We start from the raw sequence: 19,078 nt of genomic DNA, 5'->3' as shown, positions 1-19,078 counted from the left end.
TCACTGCAGAGGATCCACAGAATGAGCAAGTGATGTAATGCTACATTTCACCAAATCTGTTCCGATGAAGAAACAAACTCATCTACATCTTGGATGGCCTGCGTTTACTTGTTTTTTAATAATAATATTCCTAATAAATAGGGTTAACTTTTAATCTAAATCACACTCCTTTAAGAATATTTATATGAACCTTGAGTTTTTAACTCTCCACCAGCTGTTTTTTGCATTTGCTTCCATCATTCATCAAAAAGTACATGACTTACATGGCACCTCAACATAATGGCTGTATGTTTGTGTAGGAGGCAGAGATACAGCGGGTCTTGGAGGGAAGGGAGGCCCTTACCGTCTGGATGCTGGACACAAAGTTTACCAGATCTCTCAGGCGGAGAAAGACGCTGTGCCCGACGAGGTGAAGAGAGCAGCACGGGAGATGGGGGAGAAGGCTTTTAAGCAGAGGTACTCTCATTCATCACTCACTCAGTTCCAACCCTCACAGTTTTCTACAAAAAGCCTACACTTGACCCCGTGTGACCTTTACCCCCTGCTCTGAGTGCTTGTTAATCTCTCTAGATATTCTGCAGTGCTCTCTCAACGAAGCTCAGAAACACTCTGTCCTTTGAAAGCATATGAGTATATTCTTGTGTGAGGCTCTGTTTTATAATTTACTGAGCAGTATATGCAGTACATGCATTAGTAATGAATATGTCCTTTGAAAAAAAAGGCAATCCCATAATGCATTACACTGAGCTCAGTGAAAAAAAAAACTGATGCAAGATGGTTATTATAATTATAGTACTTAAAACCATTTTTTTAAACTTGAGAGGACAGAAAATGCTCAAGTTTTTTGTTTTTGATCCAGTTAACCTTGATATAGATATAGGAAAAGCTGAATTTTCAGCATCATTACTCCAGTCTTCAGTGCCACATGATCCTTTAGAAATCATTCTTATATACTGATTTGCTGCTCAAGAAACAATTATTATTATTATCAATGTTGAAAACAGCTGCTTAATATTTTTGTGGAAACCGTAATCAGTTATTTTTTCAGGATTGCTTCATGAATCGAATGTTCAAAAGAACAGCATTTATGTGAAATTGAAATCTTCTTTAACATCTTTTTTTTTTTTTTTACTGTCTAATTTGACAAGTCAAAGTATAGCAATCCTTGCTGAATAATTGCATTAAAAGAAGCAGAGCACTTTTTCACTCTCATTCGCGGCATGGCCACGCTGGCCAGCTCTCTCTCCGCTCTATGCAGAGGTTTGGAATTCAGGAGAAAATAGCAGCAGCAGTCTGTCCTCTCTCCAATAGCACTGTGCAAAGAATGTGAGCTTCAGAGGCCAGACAGGAAACCCACAGCCTGTGTGTGTGTGAGAAAGAGAATCACAGCAGGAAGAAGGAGAATGATAATACCATGAGCAAGAAGAGCACGCTCATTACGTGCTGCATTATTTTGTAGCACAGAAACAATCTAGCAGCACTTATGTGACATTTTTGATCTCGGTGCTGATGGAGAGGTGGGGGATGATTTAGTTTGAAAGGAAACAACACAGTGTGACAGTATTTTGAGATGGGGCTTCAGATCTCGCTGTCTGGTCTGATCTCACGTCTGATAGTGTCGGTGTGTGAGCGCACCTGAGCTCTGTGGGACGCTACAGTCTAGACACTCTTCACACTCATGACATCAAACGCCTCTCTAACACACACACACATTCATGCAGAAGAACAGGATGAACTGTAGAATCAGTTTAGGGATTATTGGCTTCACCCCACCTGGGCAGCAGAACGCACCCCTGCTGGGGGCTGTCCATCAAATGACTGAGGGATTCTCACTAAACCAGGAATAAAGGTCATATTTCAAAAAAAAAAAAAAGTATATATATATATATATATATATATATATATATATACACACACACACACACACACACACACACACACATTTTATATATTTATATTATATATTATGTTTATATACAGTGGCTTTTTTTATAAAATTAAGCACAACCCCTCCTAATTCTCATTATTTTAATGCAAAAAGTAATGTAAAAAGAAAAAAATAGATATAATAAAATATTAAAGTATAAAAAATAAATTATTTTACTAATTACTTTTATGCATATTTATACATCACAGTATTAGCTGTATTGCATTTTTTTTTTTTTTTATGTATTTATTTAAATGTTATTTTCCAGTAATAAAAATCAATTGAAAATTTAATTTGGCTTGGAAAGGGAAGGGAAGGGAAAATGTCTAGGCTCATTAAAGAAAGAAACATAGAAATGCCAGAATTAAAAAAAAAAAATTAAAAAAAAATTGGTCCTTACAGAACAAGCCAGAGGGACCGGGCCCACTAGGGCTTAAAAGTGGTTAAATTAATAAATTATTATTAATATATTAAAAGAATTTAACTGTAGTCTAAAATGAGATACTTAAAAACGATTTCCCCTTTTATTTGCTATAGTTCCAGAAGAAAATGTCTTAATATTTTAATGTCAGGCTTCATTAAATGTAAAATCTTAGCTCAAATGGGGGCTAGAGAGAGGCTCCTTTAAATATTATATTGGACATCTAGGGGCCTTTGAAAGTTTGAGAACCACTGAATTAAACTTCAGTTTCTTTATTTTTTTCCCTATTTTTATATTTATTTATATGTAAAATGTGAGCTGGACATTGATGCAGAGATCCTTGTGGGTGACTATTGACCTGACAAAGCTCTTATACTCACACTGACGAGGCTGACTGGGCTTTGAGCACCTGGGTGTTTGTTGCGCGGGTGTGTGTGTGGGTGCGGGTCGTGGAGCTGTAGGGACTTGCCCCGAAAGAAATGTTTATCCTACACCACCTACTCTTAAGTGTGCGTTATTCTCTATCTTGACAGCTGTACATAATGTGTGACTAAACAGAACCTGTGTTGATCAATTTCCTCTGAAATCTACCTGCCCCAGAACACTCCTTAAAGACTTGATACACATTGTTCACATGTTTAAACACCTCAGGGCAAGAACCTATATGAAAAGAGATTTTCTGAAGAAAATGTTAGTAGCTCTTACCTGTACAAAACTCACAGCCAAGATGCTAGAAGAATACAAATGTGAGGTAACTTGGGTGGCCGCTAAGTGGTTGCTCAATAAGACATATGATTTTAAAGAATTATAAATGTCTGAAACATAAACAGATTGGGTCACACGTGAAGTTTAATACGTATGGTTAGAGGTTTGTTCAAATCTCACATGAGCAGCGATGATGGTGCTTTGCTCTGCACAGTTAGTAACTGTAAGCTACAGATTGTGTTTCTGTGTTTAATGTGTTGTGTTTTTATTTCAGGCTAAAGGAAATTGAGATGAGTGAGTATGACGCCACCACGTACGAGCGTTTCTCAGGAGCGGTCAGACGACAGGTCCAGTCGCTCCGCATCATTCTGGACAGCCTGCAGGTAAACACCTCTCATAGTCCCACACTTCAGCAGTGTTCAGGGTTTGCATTGACTAGTCCAGCGATTCCCAAACATTTTCATGCTAGTACTCGCAGTAGTCAGCAGTAAAGACTTTTATATTAAAAGAGACAGAAACAGGGTTGTAAACAAGGAGTTGTAAGACGCAGTTAACAAATGCAGTGACCAGCGCTGTCATCAGAAATCACCCTTAACAGATGAAAGGATAGTACGATAAAGATATCGCTTTCCTCAGCGGTCATTCAAACTAATGTTTTATTGTGAATATGAGATGTATCAGATGCAGGCAATCACACTTGCTCAGTCCATCTCTCTCATAATACTCTTCATAATGCAGTAATACAACAAGTTTTCAATGAAGCAACTCAACGTTACTAGTTGTAAAGTGATGTTTTCAACTTAGGAGGCTTGAGCTTAGCTGTTAAACTGTGATTTGAATCTGTGGTGGCAGGGAGTAGTTCTACATAAATGAGCGTTTTTAAAGACACTCCATTGCTGTTTCTTATTCTTTTACACACTTGTGGCATCGAACAGTTGTATAAACGCAATATCACCCTCGTAGCATATATACAGTGCCTTCCATAAGTATTGGGACAGTAACAGCAAAATTGTTTTACCAACCAATGTTTTACCAACTAGTTGACTCAAAGGTCTTTCTAAGTGATCAGCTGTGTCCTATTGCATTAATTGTTCAGATATTAGAATCAGGGAAAGTGATGTATCAGTTACCATTGCTTCTGCATTCTGAGTCTTGCGTTTGATGACGACACACACAAACCAGGATGAAGACGAGGGAGCTGACTCTTGAGAGACAAGCAAGCATTTAGGATGCTAAAAGAAAAGAGGAACTCAATTATAGCTATAACAAAAACAAGGGGCATGGAGAAATCAACAGTTTGGAAAGTCCAGAAAAAGAAAGAAACCACTGGCGACTACAGCAGCCAACAACGACCTGGTCGGCTGAGAAAAACAGCCATTGATGACAGACAAATCATAAAAGCTGTGAAAAAGAACCCTAAAATAAGTGTCTGTAAAATCACCAACAACCTCCAGAAAGCTGGAGTGATGGTCTGACAATCTACTGTCCGCAGGAGACTTCCACATCTGAATTACAGAGGCTACACAGCAAGACGCAAACCTCTGATCAGCAGCAAACATAGAAAGGCAAGATTAGAGTTTGCAAAAAAGTACTAAGGTGAGCCAGTAGAGTTTTGGAACAGAGTTTCATGGACAGATGAGACAAAGATTATCTATTATCTCAGTAATGGGAAAGCAAAAGTGTGGAGAAAAAAAGGAACTGCAAATGATCCTAAGCATTCAACCTCATCTGTGAAGCATGGTGGAGGTGGTGTCATGGCGTGGACATGACTTAACGAATGGTGGTGATAGCAGAATGAATGCAGAAGTGTACAAAAACATCTTGGCTACCAATGTTCAAGAAAATGCCACAAGACTCATCAGAAAGTGCTTCATATTGGATCAGGACAATGACCTAAAACACCCTGCCAGTTCAGTCAAGGAGTTTATCAGGGCAAAGAAATGGAAGGTCTTAGATTGCCCAAATCAGTCTTCAGATTAAAATCTTATTGAACATGAATTTCACCAGCTAAAGAGGAGACTAAAGGCTTCAAAGCACTTCAATGGATGAAACCAAGAATCTGGTGATGTCTGTGGGTGGCAGACTCACTGCTGTGATTGCATGCAAGGGATTCACAACTAAATATTAGCTTTTAAACTTTAAAAAAAAAAAAAAAAGTTCAGCTGTCCCAATACTTATGCTCACATCAAATAAGGGGAATGAAACTCAAATTGCTGTCGTTTTTATTTGGTAAAACATGAATGTGTTGAAACAGCTAATAATAAAATGTGACATTCAATTTTGTCTCATATTCATCTTTTAATCATATTTGCAGATGTCTTGACTCTACAGCAGACAAAGCAATTTTGTCTTTACTGTTCCAATACTTATGGAGGCATTGTGTGTATATATATATATATATATATATATATATATATATATATATAAATATATATATATATATATATGTAATATGTAATTAGTCTCAATGAGTATTCGTGCAAGCTCTAGTGTCCATGTGCAGACATGAAGACACACACAACCCCACAAATAGTTTTCCTTTAGCTTTTCAGCCAACTCACGAGAGTCAATATCCTGTTACTCCAAAAGAACATGTGCTGTTATTATTATTAGGCGCCCTGTTCTCCGATTGGTCTGTCGATATGGACCCAGGCGGTCGTCATTCTGTATGGAAGGATGTCCGGTAGCGCGTCTGATCTTTTTTGTTTGGGTGTGGGTGGACAGAGCACTGGAACATGGGTGGAGTTTCTCAGAAAATGTTGATTGAAGACTAGCTGGTTTCCTCGTCCATGTTGTACAAAGCAAGCAGCGGCGGCCCGATCTGATCTGAGATCTGTGCGCTCTCTGAGCTGAGTGCTTGGTTGGATTCCCTGTGCTGTGTGAACAGAGCGCCAGCTCCAGCCGCTGGGAGGATCAGGTTCCTCTTTAGCAGCCCGTGTGGGGAGCTATGCTCAAAGACACATGTTTATGTGAAAACATGGTGACAAGGATTATCTCTGTCTGTCTTTCATAGTCCGCTCCTCTAAATCATCTGCTTTCACCTATGATAGTGCTGTAAAGAGAGCTGGCAGCCACACAGGCCTGTGTGTGGTCCAGATGAGCGCACTGGCATCGCTCTGCACAGGTTCTGTCCTGAGAAGAACTTAACCTCCACCTCACCCTTTGTTCACCACTTGGGCCTTTTCCAGATAGCAATCTGGCCACTGCCTGTTCATTTGCTTCTGTAAAGGTGCTGACACATACACTAACAGTCAGAGTTTAGAAACATCTACTCATTCTGTAATGTTGTTATTATTTTCAACATCTTGAGTGTAATAGTAGAATTTTCAACCAAATTTGTGAGGTGCATCTTGGTATGCTTTTTAAACAATAATGAGGTTCACATTCGTTCTGGACTGCTTTTGCTTTTCTATCCAGTTTCCAACTACAAACATTATTATTATTATTTTATTTTTGGAGCACAAAACTAATTATTTTTCTTTGCACTATTTTTCCAAAAGTAAATAAATATTAAATAAATCAATATTTCTGAATATTTATTTACTTATTTTTAATAGTTTTTAGGAGGAAAACATATGCAGGTACATTTTAGAGGGGACTTATTTAACACTATTAAGATTCAGATGTGTCAAATCACTGCTCATCATAGCATATGTTTTTCCACAGCTGGCTCTCTGACAGATAAGTGTTAGCAGCAGGTTGTGCTGTAGTGTGTGGTATATGCACTCATTAATACTCTGAGACCACATGCTGTTATATTAACTTGAGGACTTCTAGTAATGGTGTTTACAAAGGCAAATATCACTACAGTATATACTGCATATACTAAAGAGTCAGGTATTTTTCAATAAAAAAAATTAATAATTGTTTTAGTTGAGATTACAAGAAGGGATGCACAATATATCACTACCATATTTTCAGATTTTGAGAAGCTAGTTGTGCATGCTCATTTCCACTATTTTTACATTTAGATTGAAACGGATTGATTTCAGATTTAAGTTTGTGTTTTATTTTTATTTATAATTTCAGATCATTTTAATATCAACCATTATTGGTCATAACATGAAAATATTTATGTCAAACTGGGTTTGCGAACCCCTGGAGGTTCTGAGGAAACTGCATGAGGTCAGTGAATTGAGGTTAAGAAATATTAATAATGAATTCAATCATAACAATATGAAATTGAAAAAAATAGAAAAAAAAAAAAACAATCAATACAAAAAACTTACTAAAAAATATCATATTTTTTTTATTTACCGGATGCTGGTTAATGTTGTTGTTGTTGTTGAATAATTATATAATAACTGAAAATCTCAGTGGTATTTCAAGTGAATATTTTAGGTCAAAAGAGTTTTGGAATATGTGTCATACATAAAAGCCTTGATGTGCAGTGTTGGTTTGTGGGCAGGTTATTGTAACAGTCAGTTCTGTCATCATTCAGGTCTGAAGTCAGTGTAAGTAATGGCAGAATTTGTGTGGAAATGGAGCATTAGAGCTCCTTCTCACACAGACTTGAGATGTGACACAGAATAAAGCAGATGATCTCATCCATTCAGTCAGTTCCTGGAGAGCCCTCAGCCTCTGTGCTGTTTCTTCAGCTCATGTCTCTTTATTACTTCACACTTCTGTCTGAAACTTTTGCAAGAGTGTATGTTGTGCTATCCTAATTACTTAGATTAATAATGGGTGTATGACATGTGTGCATGTCTGTGAATGTGTCTGTGTGTGCTTGCATGCCTGTTTTTGTACGTGCTTGTGTTCGTGTGTGTGTGTGTGTGTGTGTGTGTGTGTGGAGTGATGAGTAGTGACATGTTGGATCATTGTTCTTCATGGAGATCTGACATGCTCGCTCATATAATGAGAGCCACATGTGGAAGTGCTTCTATGGGTGTTTGTTGATATTTAGATCCATGTTTGAAGCCGAGGAGGTCAAGGACCCGCTGGGGGTCGTGGTCATGACTCAGATTTGCATGCTAGCTCACAACTGAGTTTGAAAAATTAAATTATTTTGTATATTACTTAAATTCTGCAGTAACACTATAATAACGTTCCATTCGTCAACACTGGTTAATAAAAAAAATAATACTTTTAGTAAAAAAGCTTTTAGTAATCTTAGGTAATGTTATTTCCAACATTTACTAATACATTAAAAATCTAAAATTTTATCTGTTAATACTATTTCATGGAACCGAGCTACCATGAACTAACAATAAATAGCTATATTTTTATTAACTAATTTGTACATAGATTAATAAGTACTATAACAAATCTATTGTTCATTGTTAATGTTAGTTAATGCATTACTAACCGATTCTTTTGACTTTTTATACTTCACTTATTTAATAATTATTTTATTACAGAACGTGTATTATTTGTTGTTAATCATTTTTATTTCATATGTAGAGCTAGTGTTGAACCTCACTAAACATTTTTTGATATATAACATGAACACTTTGTAGCAGTAAAGGATGTAAATGGTGTTTGTGTTACAGGCTAAAGGGAAGGAGAGGCAGTGGCTGAGGAATCAGGCTCTGGGCGAGCTGGACGATGCTAAGATCATTGACGGCCTGACAGGAGAGAAAGCCATTTATAAACGCAGAGGAGAGCTGGAGCCAGAGGTGAGGGCCCATTATCACTCTATATTCATCACATAGAACAATACAAACACACATGAACACAAAGTCTCTCATTGTCATAACCATTTACATTTTGGTCTGTTTCTCACATAAACATTAATGTTGGCACAACAGGAAAATTCACCTTTTCTTTTAATTAGATTTCATCTATTTTATTGTTGTTACTAATCTCATTGTGAATGATTCATACAGTGTTGTTTTAGAATAATTAATTTTTATTCCAAAAATTGGGATTTGTTTACTCATTGATATATATATATCATATATATATATATATATATATATATGTCCATTATAAAGTTTTATTAATAAATAATTTTATTGTGTGTTTGTCAAGGGTTTTTTTTATGCATTTTTTAAAATTAATTTATTTTACTACATTAAGTTAAACTAAATGAAAATGAACAAAAAAATCCTTAGATCCATGTTTCTTTCTCTTTTTTTACAGTTGTTTAAAAGGGCTGTATGTACTTTTTTGATCGTACTTAAGCATAAAAATACCATATGTTTGCAGATATTTAAAAAACATGTTAAGTTCACACACTTGTTTCTTTGAAAAGCAATACTACAGCCAGTTATTCAACTTTTATTCTACACGTTATTTTACGTGTTCCGTGTCGGAATGTCTGTTTTTGTTTTGGTCAGTGTGACTCCACCCACTGTCAATTTACCCAATAGTATTTCAACACCCTGAGTTGCCAGTTCAGAGATTGCAGATTCTGTGTGGCCTAAAAAGCTAAAATCTAAAATTCTATGTGCCTAAAGCCATATTAAAATATGGATAAATCTGCTCATCATCTTATAGTGTAAGGTTTAATGTCGCCTTCCATTGTCAGTTGCACTTGTTGTGTGTGCTCAATCTGGCCACCCACATGAGTGTCGAGTCTGAGGAAGAGGGGGGAGGAGAAACTACTCTCTCCAATATTTTGAATTTGGGCTGCAGTACTCATTTGAACTGATAGCTGTCAATATTACATACTGTGACTATAATCAAAATAAGTCGATCTTTCAGTGAAATGATAGACATCTCTCCAATGACATATGCAGGTCTTCATCCACTTAAACCCATTAGCAACTGATTGATAAAACCACACCATAATTTTTCTTTTTTTGATAATCCATTTGTATGTCACAATACAGAAGAACTGTAAAAAACATTTTGTCTGAGGCAACAAAGGAGGCAGCGCCTTCTCAAAAACTTAGAGCATAATTACCAGTACAAAAAAAAAAAAAAAAAACTACAAACTGAAATATGAGATGAAATAACACTAACTTGTTGTCGCTAGTGTGGTAACTATGAAATTCTGTTGAATGGAAAAGAGGAGCAGGTAGATTCTTCAAAATTTCTCATTTTACATTTCATGGCAAAAATAACAGCACATGGGTTTGGAAAGGCACAGGGTGAACAAATAATGTCTGAATGTTATTTTCAAGGTGAACTATAGCTTTAAGATGTAGCCTTATTATTTATTAGATTTCCTGATGCTTGCCTAACAATTTTCTTCCTTCTAACTCATATTGTTTCTTCTACTGGTAATCATGAATGCAGGTTTAGCAGACTGTCACAAGCAAGAAGGTCACATAATATTTAGAGTTTCCCATAAGCCCTCATTTAAAATCTGCTTTCTGAATTGATTGTAATAACTTCAATATATTATGTGGCTCCTGTATAATCCATTAAAAACCTCAGTCTGGGCAAGCAAAATGCTGCAATTAAAGCAACCACATAGTAACCGTATTAAACGATTTTCCTAATTAAATATTTGTCTGGTCATCGGAGTCTGGATGTGTGGATGATTTATGTGTTTTTCCTCTGGTCTGGCTGTAGTTGGGGTCTCCTCAGCAGAAGCCGAAGCGTTTACGTCTGCTAGCGGATGTTTCTGGCAGCATGTATCGCTTTAATGGCGTGGACGGCCGTCTGGAGCGCTCCATGGAGGCCGTGTGTATGGTGATGGAGGCTCTTGAGAACTACGAGCACAAGTTTAAGGTGAGATTCGACAATCAGTCATCAACGGTTTTCAGGCTTAAGAGAAAAAATCCATCCAAGATGGTGAACAAAGCGATCACAAGTGGTTATACACGCACACTACTGTTCAAAAGTTTGGGGTCAGTAGGATTTTGTGATGTTTTTGAAAGAAAGGTTTAATACTCACCAAGGTTGCATTTAATCGATACAATAAAAACAGAAATATTATGATTTACAATAACTTTTCTATTTGACTATATTTTAATTTAAAATTTAGTGAATTTTCAGCATCATTACTCCAGTCTTCAGTGTCACATGATCCTTCAGAAATCATTCTGATATGCTGATTTTATTGCCCCCAAGAAATATTTCTTATTAGCATTACATATGTTGAAAACATTTGTGCTTTGTAATATTTTTGATCAAACCGTGATAGATTTCATTAATGATTCTTGTGATGAATAGTTCAAAAGAACAGCATTTATTTGAAATAGAAATCTTGTAACTCAATAAATATCTTTACTGTCACTTCTGATCAATTAAACGCATTGCAAAAAAAAAAGAAAAATGTAAAAAAAATAATAATCCAAATTAAATTGACTATTTTATTCAGTATTAATGCATGTGATTTTTATTTTATTTTTTTTGTGCTTTTTAGAGTTGCTATTAGCTTTGCAACATCTCTGCCAAAAAAAAGGAAGAATTTTAGACACTTTTCAGCTAGCCAGGTTGGGAGACCAGTTTAAACTAAAATAAGTTTACAAGCTTAGTTATTTATGGTTCCATTTGAGTGCAGATGCTGCCTTAGAAGACTAGACTACTTAAGACAGCAAGGTGTCTCACAAGATTCTGGAACAAAGCCTTCATTTGAAAGAAATTCACGCCACTGCTCAGTCAATCTAATTTTGATGGCCATCTCATCTTAAGTTGCCCACAGTGTTTAAATATAGTCACAAGACCTTGATCTTTCGCAATCTTCTCACCACAAACGGAATAAAAATCGTGAAATCTGTTTACAATAAACCTTCTCCAGGCAACACACCATGGAAACAGCCCTTCTGTTGATGTCCTTAAACAGTGAAAGTCTTGGGCCGATCTGATGAGTAACAGGGATGTCCCCGCCACACATGCTGACACACTGTTATGGAGATCGCCATGGCAATAAGGATGATGTAAGGTATCGGTTGCCATGGAGACAGTCATGGTGGTTTAGGCAGATTATTGGTTAGCAGCTCTCTGGGACGCATCTGTCTCTCTTTCACTTGATGTTCCTCTTTCTCTCTGTGCGTCTGAGCTGCGGGCAGATGCTCTGGAGGCTGTGAATCACGGCTCTTGTTGGGAGCTGCTCTCAGATTTGTAGTGCTTGCACAAAAGATGATCTGTTATCTCCATCCCGGGGAGTTTGGGTGAGGAAGACAGCGGAAGATATGCAGCTGCAGCTGTCAGTGGCTCACATGATCCCGCTCTGCTCTAATGTGCATCAACTCTTTCAATGTGTGGGGTCAGATCTGAGGCGGGAGGATATAAATATAGATCATGTGTAAAACAGCTGGATCCGGTGCAGTAATTGGAATACCAACAGCACTGAAACATCTCACTGTTTCTCAATCACAGGGCAGTGCATTGCTTACATATCAGTATTGCTTAAATATATAATAGACATTTTGACCATAATAATTGAACCAGTAGTGATGATGTTTAACACTTATTTTCCTTTAAGTTTACTGAAAACAAATGCAAGTAGTGCAGTTGGAATAAAATAGCATTAAGTCAGAGAGCTTGTGATAGTGTCTCTGATTTAGATCTCAGTATCAAGGAGCTGGTAAGTTCAGTTCATTTCTGTGAATATGTTCTTTAGAATTGGCTGTATCATTGAATCAATTAAAAAAGTTCAGATTAAAATTCAGTATAAAGAAATCAATCTTACATGCTGATTTGATGCTCAAGAAACATTTATTATTATCAGGGTTGAAAACAGTTGTGCTGCTTAATTTGGAAGATACCATGACACATATTAAAAAAAAAAAAAAAAAAAATATATATATATATATATATATATATATATAATTTATATTTTCCGGAATCGCAGTGTGAAAGGGGCTTAACTGAGTTCTGACTAGGGCTGGACAATATAGCTTATATATATATATATAAGCTATATTGCCCAGCCCTAGTCAGAACTCAGTTAAGCCCCTTTCACACTGCGATTCCGGAAAGTACACGTGTAATGTGTCCTGGCAATTGTTCCCGGGTCGCTAGATTTTGCCCCTTTCACACTGCCAGTGATTACCCGGAATATGTGCGTGCGTTCACACACAACCCGTAAAGGTCATGTAATGACACGTGACATCAGGATGTGACATGTAATGTACAAGCTGGCGAACGATCTCAGCTTCAGCGCGGAAAGTGAGGAGCGAACTGATCTCTGCTTCATTACAGATTGCACATAGTTTTTTCGTCACAAAAGTTGATCTGCGTTCAAAACACCTGGTAAAAGAGTCGCAGGATAATCACTACGACACACACTTTATGGCATTGGTCCTGGCTTTTGTTCACACAGAGCTCGTTCTGGGACTGAACCCGGCAATGTTACTAGGTCCCCAACCTGAGATCGATCCCGGGACATGTTTGCGTTCACACAGAAGGCGATCCGGCAATTTTCCGGGACCAACGTGCAGTGTGAAAAGGGCTTTACTGTAGAGTGTAATAGATGGTGACAGAGATGAATGACATGACAGCGATATGTGAGATGGTAAGTATGTTCTTGTGTGTGTGGGCCGCCAGACTTTATGGCCTCATGTTAGCTGTCAAACGGCTCATCCAGCTGGCCTGTCATTTATCTGTTTCTCTGTGACACACACAAAATCTGCATTACATAAAAGTGCATGTGATAACTCATCCACCTGTGATCTAAAGGCAGGTGTCACACACATTCTTCTCATTTGTCCTTTGAGCCGCTCAGCACTGCAGGTCATACATTACTCTGTGTCCCATTAGTTTCATGTAGCCAAACCTTTGACAATCAACATAGAGTCTGGTCCACACTGATGCTTTTTCTGGCCAAGAACCTTCGCAGTTTAAACCAGTCCGCTCTTGATTCCCAGATATTGTGTAAAGTTTTTCAATTTCAATCAACTTCTGCAACCTTGCTGTCGGCCATCCACATTGTGTTATGTAATTATAACTCTTTACATCAGCATCACATCACAAGAGTTTTGTGACTTTGAAGTAAATGCTGTCTGTGGAATAATCTTTATTTAATCTATGGAGAGTCTACACAAATTTTCTAAAACATCTGTGTTTTCTTTATGATGGATGCCAGACAGAAACTGCCGTGCAGTTATTTGAAAAGGTTTTATACGGTATTGTGGTATGTGACTTTTTGTTTTGTTTTGCATCATTGACGCATCTCAGATAACCACAATGACAAAAATACCCTAAGGTACACTAATAATAATCGTTTCCTGCAGAGTGTGTGTTTCTGCATGGGGCATATTGTTGTTTATCTGCTTGTTATGTTCTTTGCAGCGTGGACTAACCCTTATCCTCCTTCCTGTTTTTTTCCTCTGTAGTATGATATTGTGGGGCACTCTGGAGATGGGTTTGATATAGAACTGGTCAGATGTGATAAAGTGCCCAAGAACAACAAGGAGAGACTGAAGGTTTTGAAGGTACAGTAATGCTTCTGTAATGCAGGGGTGACCTCATTTCCCGTTTTTGTTTTTAAATCTTATGCATTCACATGTGCTGACGTAGTAGCCAGCGTTTCTCCTAGAATTCCTCCTATTGTCTTATGAGACTACATCAGGAAGAAAATCAGGCATAAATTCTCAGACATGAGACTGCAGGGATGGTCTCTGGGATTCACTGACGCATGACTGCAGCCAGATTGGGGCCTTCAAAACTGAAACAATCTCATTTCTTCCCAAAGCAAAGTTCTACTAGTAATATTTCAGCCCCTGGTTTCAGCAATCACTGCAAAAATAACATTGAAACCATTGGCAAACTCATATTTTTACACTTGACTCTGCCAAGATGACAGCCAAGTGAACTGACTTCCCTTAAAGCCACGAGCACACAAGATTGTAGACCTTGTATTAAAATTGAAAGTAGTCCATGATAAAAAGCCACACATCATGATCAATTTACAAAAAAACTGGACACGCTGTTCTATGATGAGTAAAATATGATGGTAAATTTTTTACAGAATACATTTTCCTTTGCATATCAAAAAGTCATGTGACTGCTTTAACAGGTCATAACATATATAGCATAACTGGACTAATCAGTTGACCAATCTCATTGCACAGCATCTGAAATGTTGGTTTAGTCCTTCTGAAATACCCAAAAAACGTACCAATTCACACAAATCTGTTCCCAAAGATCAGGAATCCGCCTCTGAATGCACAGTAACTTTGAGTTTACTGCGTTTCGTCTGCGTGCTCTTGAGGCTCAAGTAATTATGTACCAAAAAAAAGTTGCAGTGGCTTCTCTGATTGCAGCAACTTCCTTTTTTCTTTCTGATATTTGCCGCCAGTTTACCAGATAGTAAATATTTTGTTCTCTTGAACTCGCTGGATGGAAACAGAGGGTTATTCACAGATGTTTTATGTGATATGCTAATTTCACACATTAGTAAAAATTCACAACTTTGGATGGAAGCAACTACTGAAAGAGTGCATTCAGCCCAAAGTATACTTCAGTTTTGACATTAACGAAATTAGCGTATAAGCCAAATACATAATCTTTCAGCGTATACTCCTTTTTATAATGTGCACAGATACAGGCGGTCAACACGTGCACTAAGAAATTTTCATCAAATTTTCATCCCAACAAAATAGTGCAAAAAATAGTTCAAAGCACTTGTTTGAGTTGAGCATCCATTGTACACAATGTTAGCAAAATCAGGTTGCACGCATACTATGCTGATGACAAACTTTACAAATCACGTACTCTAGGGTATGCATACAGTGTACATTTAAACTACTCTCCACAACTATTTTGGCTCTATTTCCCATGAATCTGTGCAAAAATGACTTCAAACCCTTCCTCAGTGTTATTTAATGAGATGTTGTCCAGAATCAACTTCCATGTGTGAGCCGTGTGGCGCCAGCCACCCCACAGGAAGTGCACTAAAAACAAACTGTTTAGCATATGGTCTTTTCAGTCTCTGAATATGCATTATAACCACTTCTTTTGCTGTACGCCACTGTTCCAGACCATGCATGCCCACTCGCAGTTCTGCATGAGTGGAGACTACACGCTGGAGGGCACAGAACATGCCATGAAGGAGCTGGCACATGAAGAAGCCGACGAACATTTCGTCATCGTACTGAGCGACGCCAACCTGGAGCGCTACGGGATCAGCCCCGACCGGTTCGCACGCGCCCTCACCAGTAACCCACAGGTCAATGCCTTCGCCATCTTCATCGGTTCCCTAGGAGACCAGGCGGACAGGTGAGGTTAATGTCCCGCAGCAGCTCGCGTGTTAAACGTTAGCGTGCTTGGTTAAAGCTTAAGCCTGGATTAGAATCGGTCAGTGGCATTTCAGCAGAACTGCCGTGCAGTGAAAGTTGGTTTCTAAAGTTCACTCAAAAAAACAAGGTCCATTTCGGGGCTAATTCCAGTCTTAAATGTTTAGGGCGGCACTATAAAGCATACCGAGTTTGAAATGTAATTAGCGTTCCCTTTCTGTCATCGCTTTGCTGTGGCCTGTGTGATTTGTAAGTCCTTTCTCCAATAAAAGACGAAAGTCTATAGGCTCATGTACAGCTCTCTTTGGTGCATTGTTCATGTTATTTGGTGGATTTTGTGGGTCTTGACTCACAGAGGGCACATAAGGAGAGTTTGAAGGCATGCGGAAGGCGCCACCGTGGTGGTCGGACACGTCCCATATAGGCTGTCTTTTCATGGGCTCCGTGATTTAAAGAGAAGTCCTCTCTGAACATGTGCCTTGTTTTTAAAGGGACTAAATGACAGTAATGAATGATTAGTGAGGAGGGAGGGGCGGCACTTTGCTTTCAGCCCCTCTTAACCAACAGGCTTTTCCCAAGACCCCGTATCTTATCAAAGCCCCACTGTGAATGACAGCCATTGTCCCTCCTATGGGGGAATAGGAACTGGGGAGGAAAGGCTCATTTGCATTGCTAATGTTTGATGTGGGGGCTCTTTTCTCTCTCTACTCTCCGACATCCAGGCTCCAGAGGACCCTGCCGGCCGGACGATCTTTTGTCGCCATGGACACCAAGCAGATCCCTCAAATCCTTCAGCAGATTTTCACATCCACCATGCTGTCCAGTGCCTGAGAGAACTCCAGTTGAACAAATTGCATCGAACTTGCTACGTCACTGAGGACACACAGGTGTAACAGGACAAATCTCATGATAAAAACCAGGGTTACATTTCAATACAAAAATCAAAAGAATGAAAGAAAAAAGGAATTATAGTTTTATTTATACTCAGCACTTTTTCTCCCTAAATTTTCATTATCATTCATTCTTTTATGTAATGTAAAAAAAAATACAGATTAATATGTAATAAAATTGTTTTATTGTTCTGACATTCTTTAAAGTTCGGAATGACAGTAATTAGAATCCCTATTCAGATTAAATGGAATTACAAAAAGCTCAAAAGTAAAATGGCCATAAAAACAGTAAAAATAAAAAGTAAAACGTTGCTGATGTTTGTGAATGCTGATTTAAAAAAAAAATACAATATTGATTTTTAATACAATAAAAAGTTCAAAATGACAGTAATGAGAATTCAAATTGGTAATAAATGGAATTACAAAAAAAAATGTAAAAGTAAAATTTCCATAAAAACAGTAAAAATAAAATACAACTTACATTCATGTATTCTAATTTAAAAATACAATATTTTAATACAATAAAAAAATCTGAATGACATCAATCAGAACCCCCACTGTGAAAAACCTGAAAGTAAAATATCTATTAAAAAAAAGTTAAAACATTATAATGGTGAGAATTAGGGGAATGTGTGTATTTGTTGTTAAAATATTAATTATAATAAAAAAATAAATAAACTTTTAAATATTTCTAAATAATTTTTTTGTGACCTGGACAAGGCCAGAGACCTGTGTGTCCTCAGTACACCTTCAGTCTCGAGGGACACGGTTTTGTGTATGGACTATACTACACACAAATCCATAGTAATTCTGTGATGTATCAGGACTCAGCTGTATTAGTCTAGAATATCTGCACAAAGTACATAAAATGTTATGGAAATTATTATTAGATTATATTTTAATTTTGACAGTTAACATATTCTATGAGCTATTAACAATCACGCATATGCCTAAACGTATCCAGGCTATGTTAAGACCGTTTCATCAGGTGAGTGCATTGATTTGATTGTGTGTTTAATAGTGCTGAGTGATATTGTCAAATAGATATTGATGCAGTTTGACTGTATTGAGAATATCTCAGAATGTAATGTATGAATTTGCTCTGAAATTGTTTAAAAGAATAGATTCAGGATATTTAACATTGGAACTTAATTGGAACTCAAGGTAAATACATTAATATGCAATTTACATTATTGTAATGATATACTACAAAATATTATTGTAGAATATGTTCAAATTATTATTCACAACATTCATAAAGTTGCTCGATTAAAAACCACTAAAACATCCTTGGGAATATTGTAAGTATCAGATGTATATTTATTGCTTGGCTCTAGTGGTTAAGAGTGTATTATTAGAACATGAGGCGTGTCTGAGTGTAACCTGTTTTGTTTTCAAGAGCCCTATGTTGTGTAAGAGTTGGCACTCTTTCTTCAAGTTTGTTGGGATTTTCCCAGTGTCCTCTAAACAAATCAGTGTAAAGTGCACACATCCTGTAGCTTATGGAGACTGAGGAGAAAGAGAGAGAGAGTCAGCTGCACACCACTGCCACCACTGACTTCCTCATAAATCTCATTCTGTCCTTAGAAACCAGAACCTCAAGTGCAATTCCACACCGCATTCCTCAGCCGTCCCGTTACACACTCATCACTCTTTAATCAAATGAGCGCAAGTGAAAATGTATTTGTGATCTGTGACAGGTCTCACACAGAGCTGTGTGAAACTCAAAAGGAAAAACAACGGCTCACAGAAATAGCAGGTCAAAAGAACACATCAATTTGCATTTTCAGCACACAAAGATGAGGGTATATTTACTGCAGAAATGTATAGTCTTCTGTGCATCCTGTGTATATGAGTCAACTTGAGGGAGACACTTTTTTCTTGGACATCCTGTCCTGACCTCTGCTCTGTTAGCAGTGTTGAGTGTGGAATGTCGTCCACCTGACTGCATGTGCTTGTTCACTGCTTGCACAAACTCCTCTGAGACGCATGATTTCCAAGTGCTCCATCTATGTCAACAGTTTTTTTCCTTCCTGTCCGCTGGACCCGTTGACGCCCG

General features: G+C 37.6%; 1 protein-coding gene across 1 annotated transcript in view; it reads left to right on the top strand.

Moving 5' to 3' along the window:
- The window catches only part of LOC122134016 (von Willebrand factor A domain-containing protein 8-like), a 38,044-nt gene extending 19,736 nt beyond the window's left edge, over positions 1–18,308 (top strand). Inside the window, 7 exon segments of the mRNA XM_042763292.1 lie at positions 300–456; positions 3,328–3,436; positions 8,546–8,671; positions 10,518–10,676; positions 14,228–14,326; positions 15,874–16,112; positions 16,852–18,308. Coding sequence (XP_042619226.1) covers positions 300–456; positions 3,328–3,436; positions 8,546–8,671; positions 10,518–10,676; positions 14,228–14,326; positions 15,874–16,112; positions 16,852–16,960 — 998 coding nt within the window. The 3' untranslated portion in view covers positions 16,961–18,308.
- Positions 18,309–19,078: the final 770 nt, after the last annotated feature.

Source organism: Cyprinus carpio, chromosome A9 (genome assembly GCF_018340385.1).
Source record: "Cyprinus carpio isolate SPL01 chromosome A9, ASM1834038v1, whole genome shotgun sequence".
Lineage (NCBI taxonomy): Eukaryota > Metazoa > Chordata > Actinopteri > Cypriniformes > Cyprinidae > Cyprinus > Cyprinus carpio.
The sequence above is the reverse complement of the archived record's forward strand: the minus strand, read 5'-3'. Positions and strand labels throughout refer to the sequence as shown.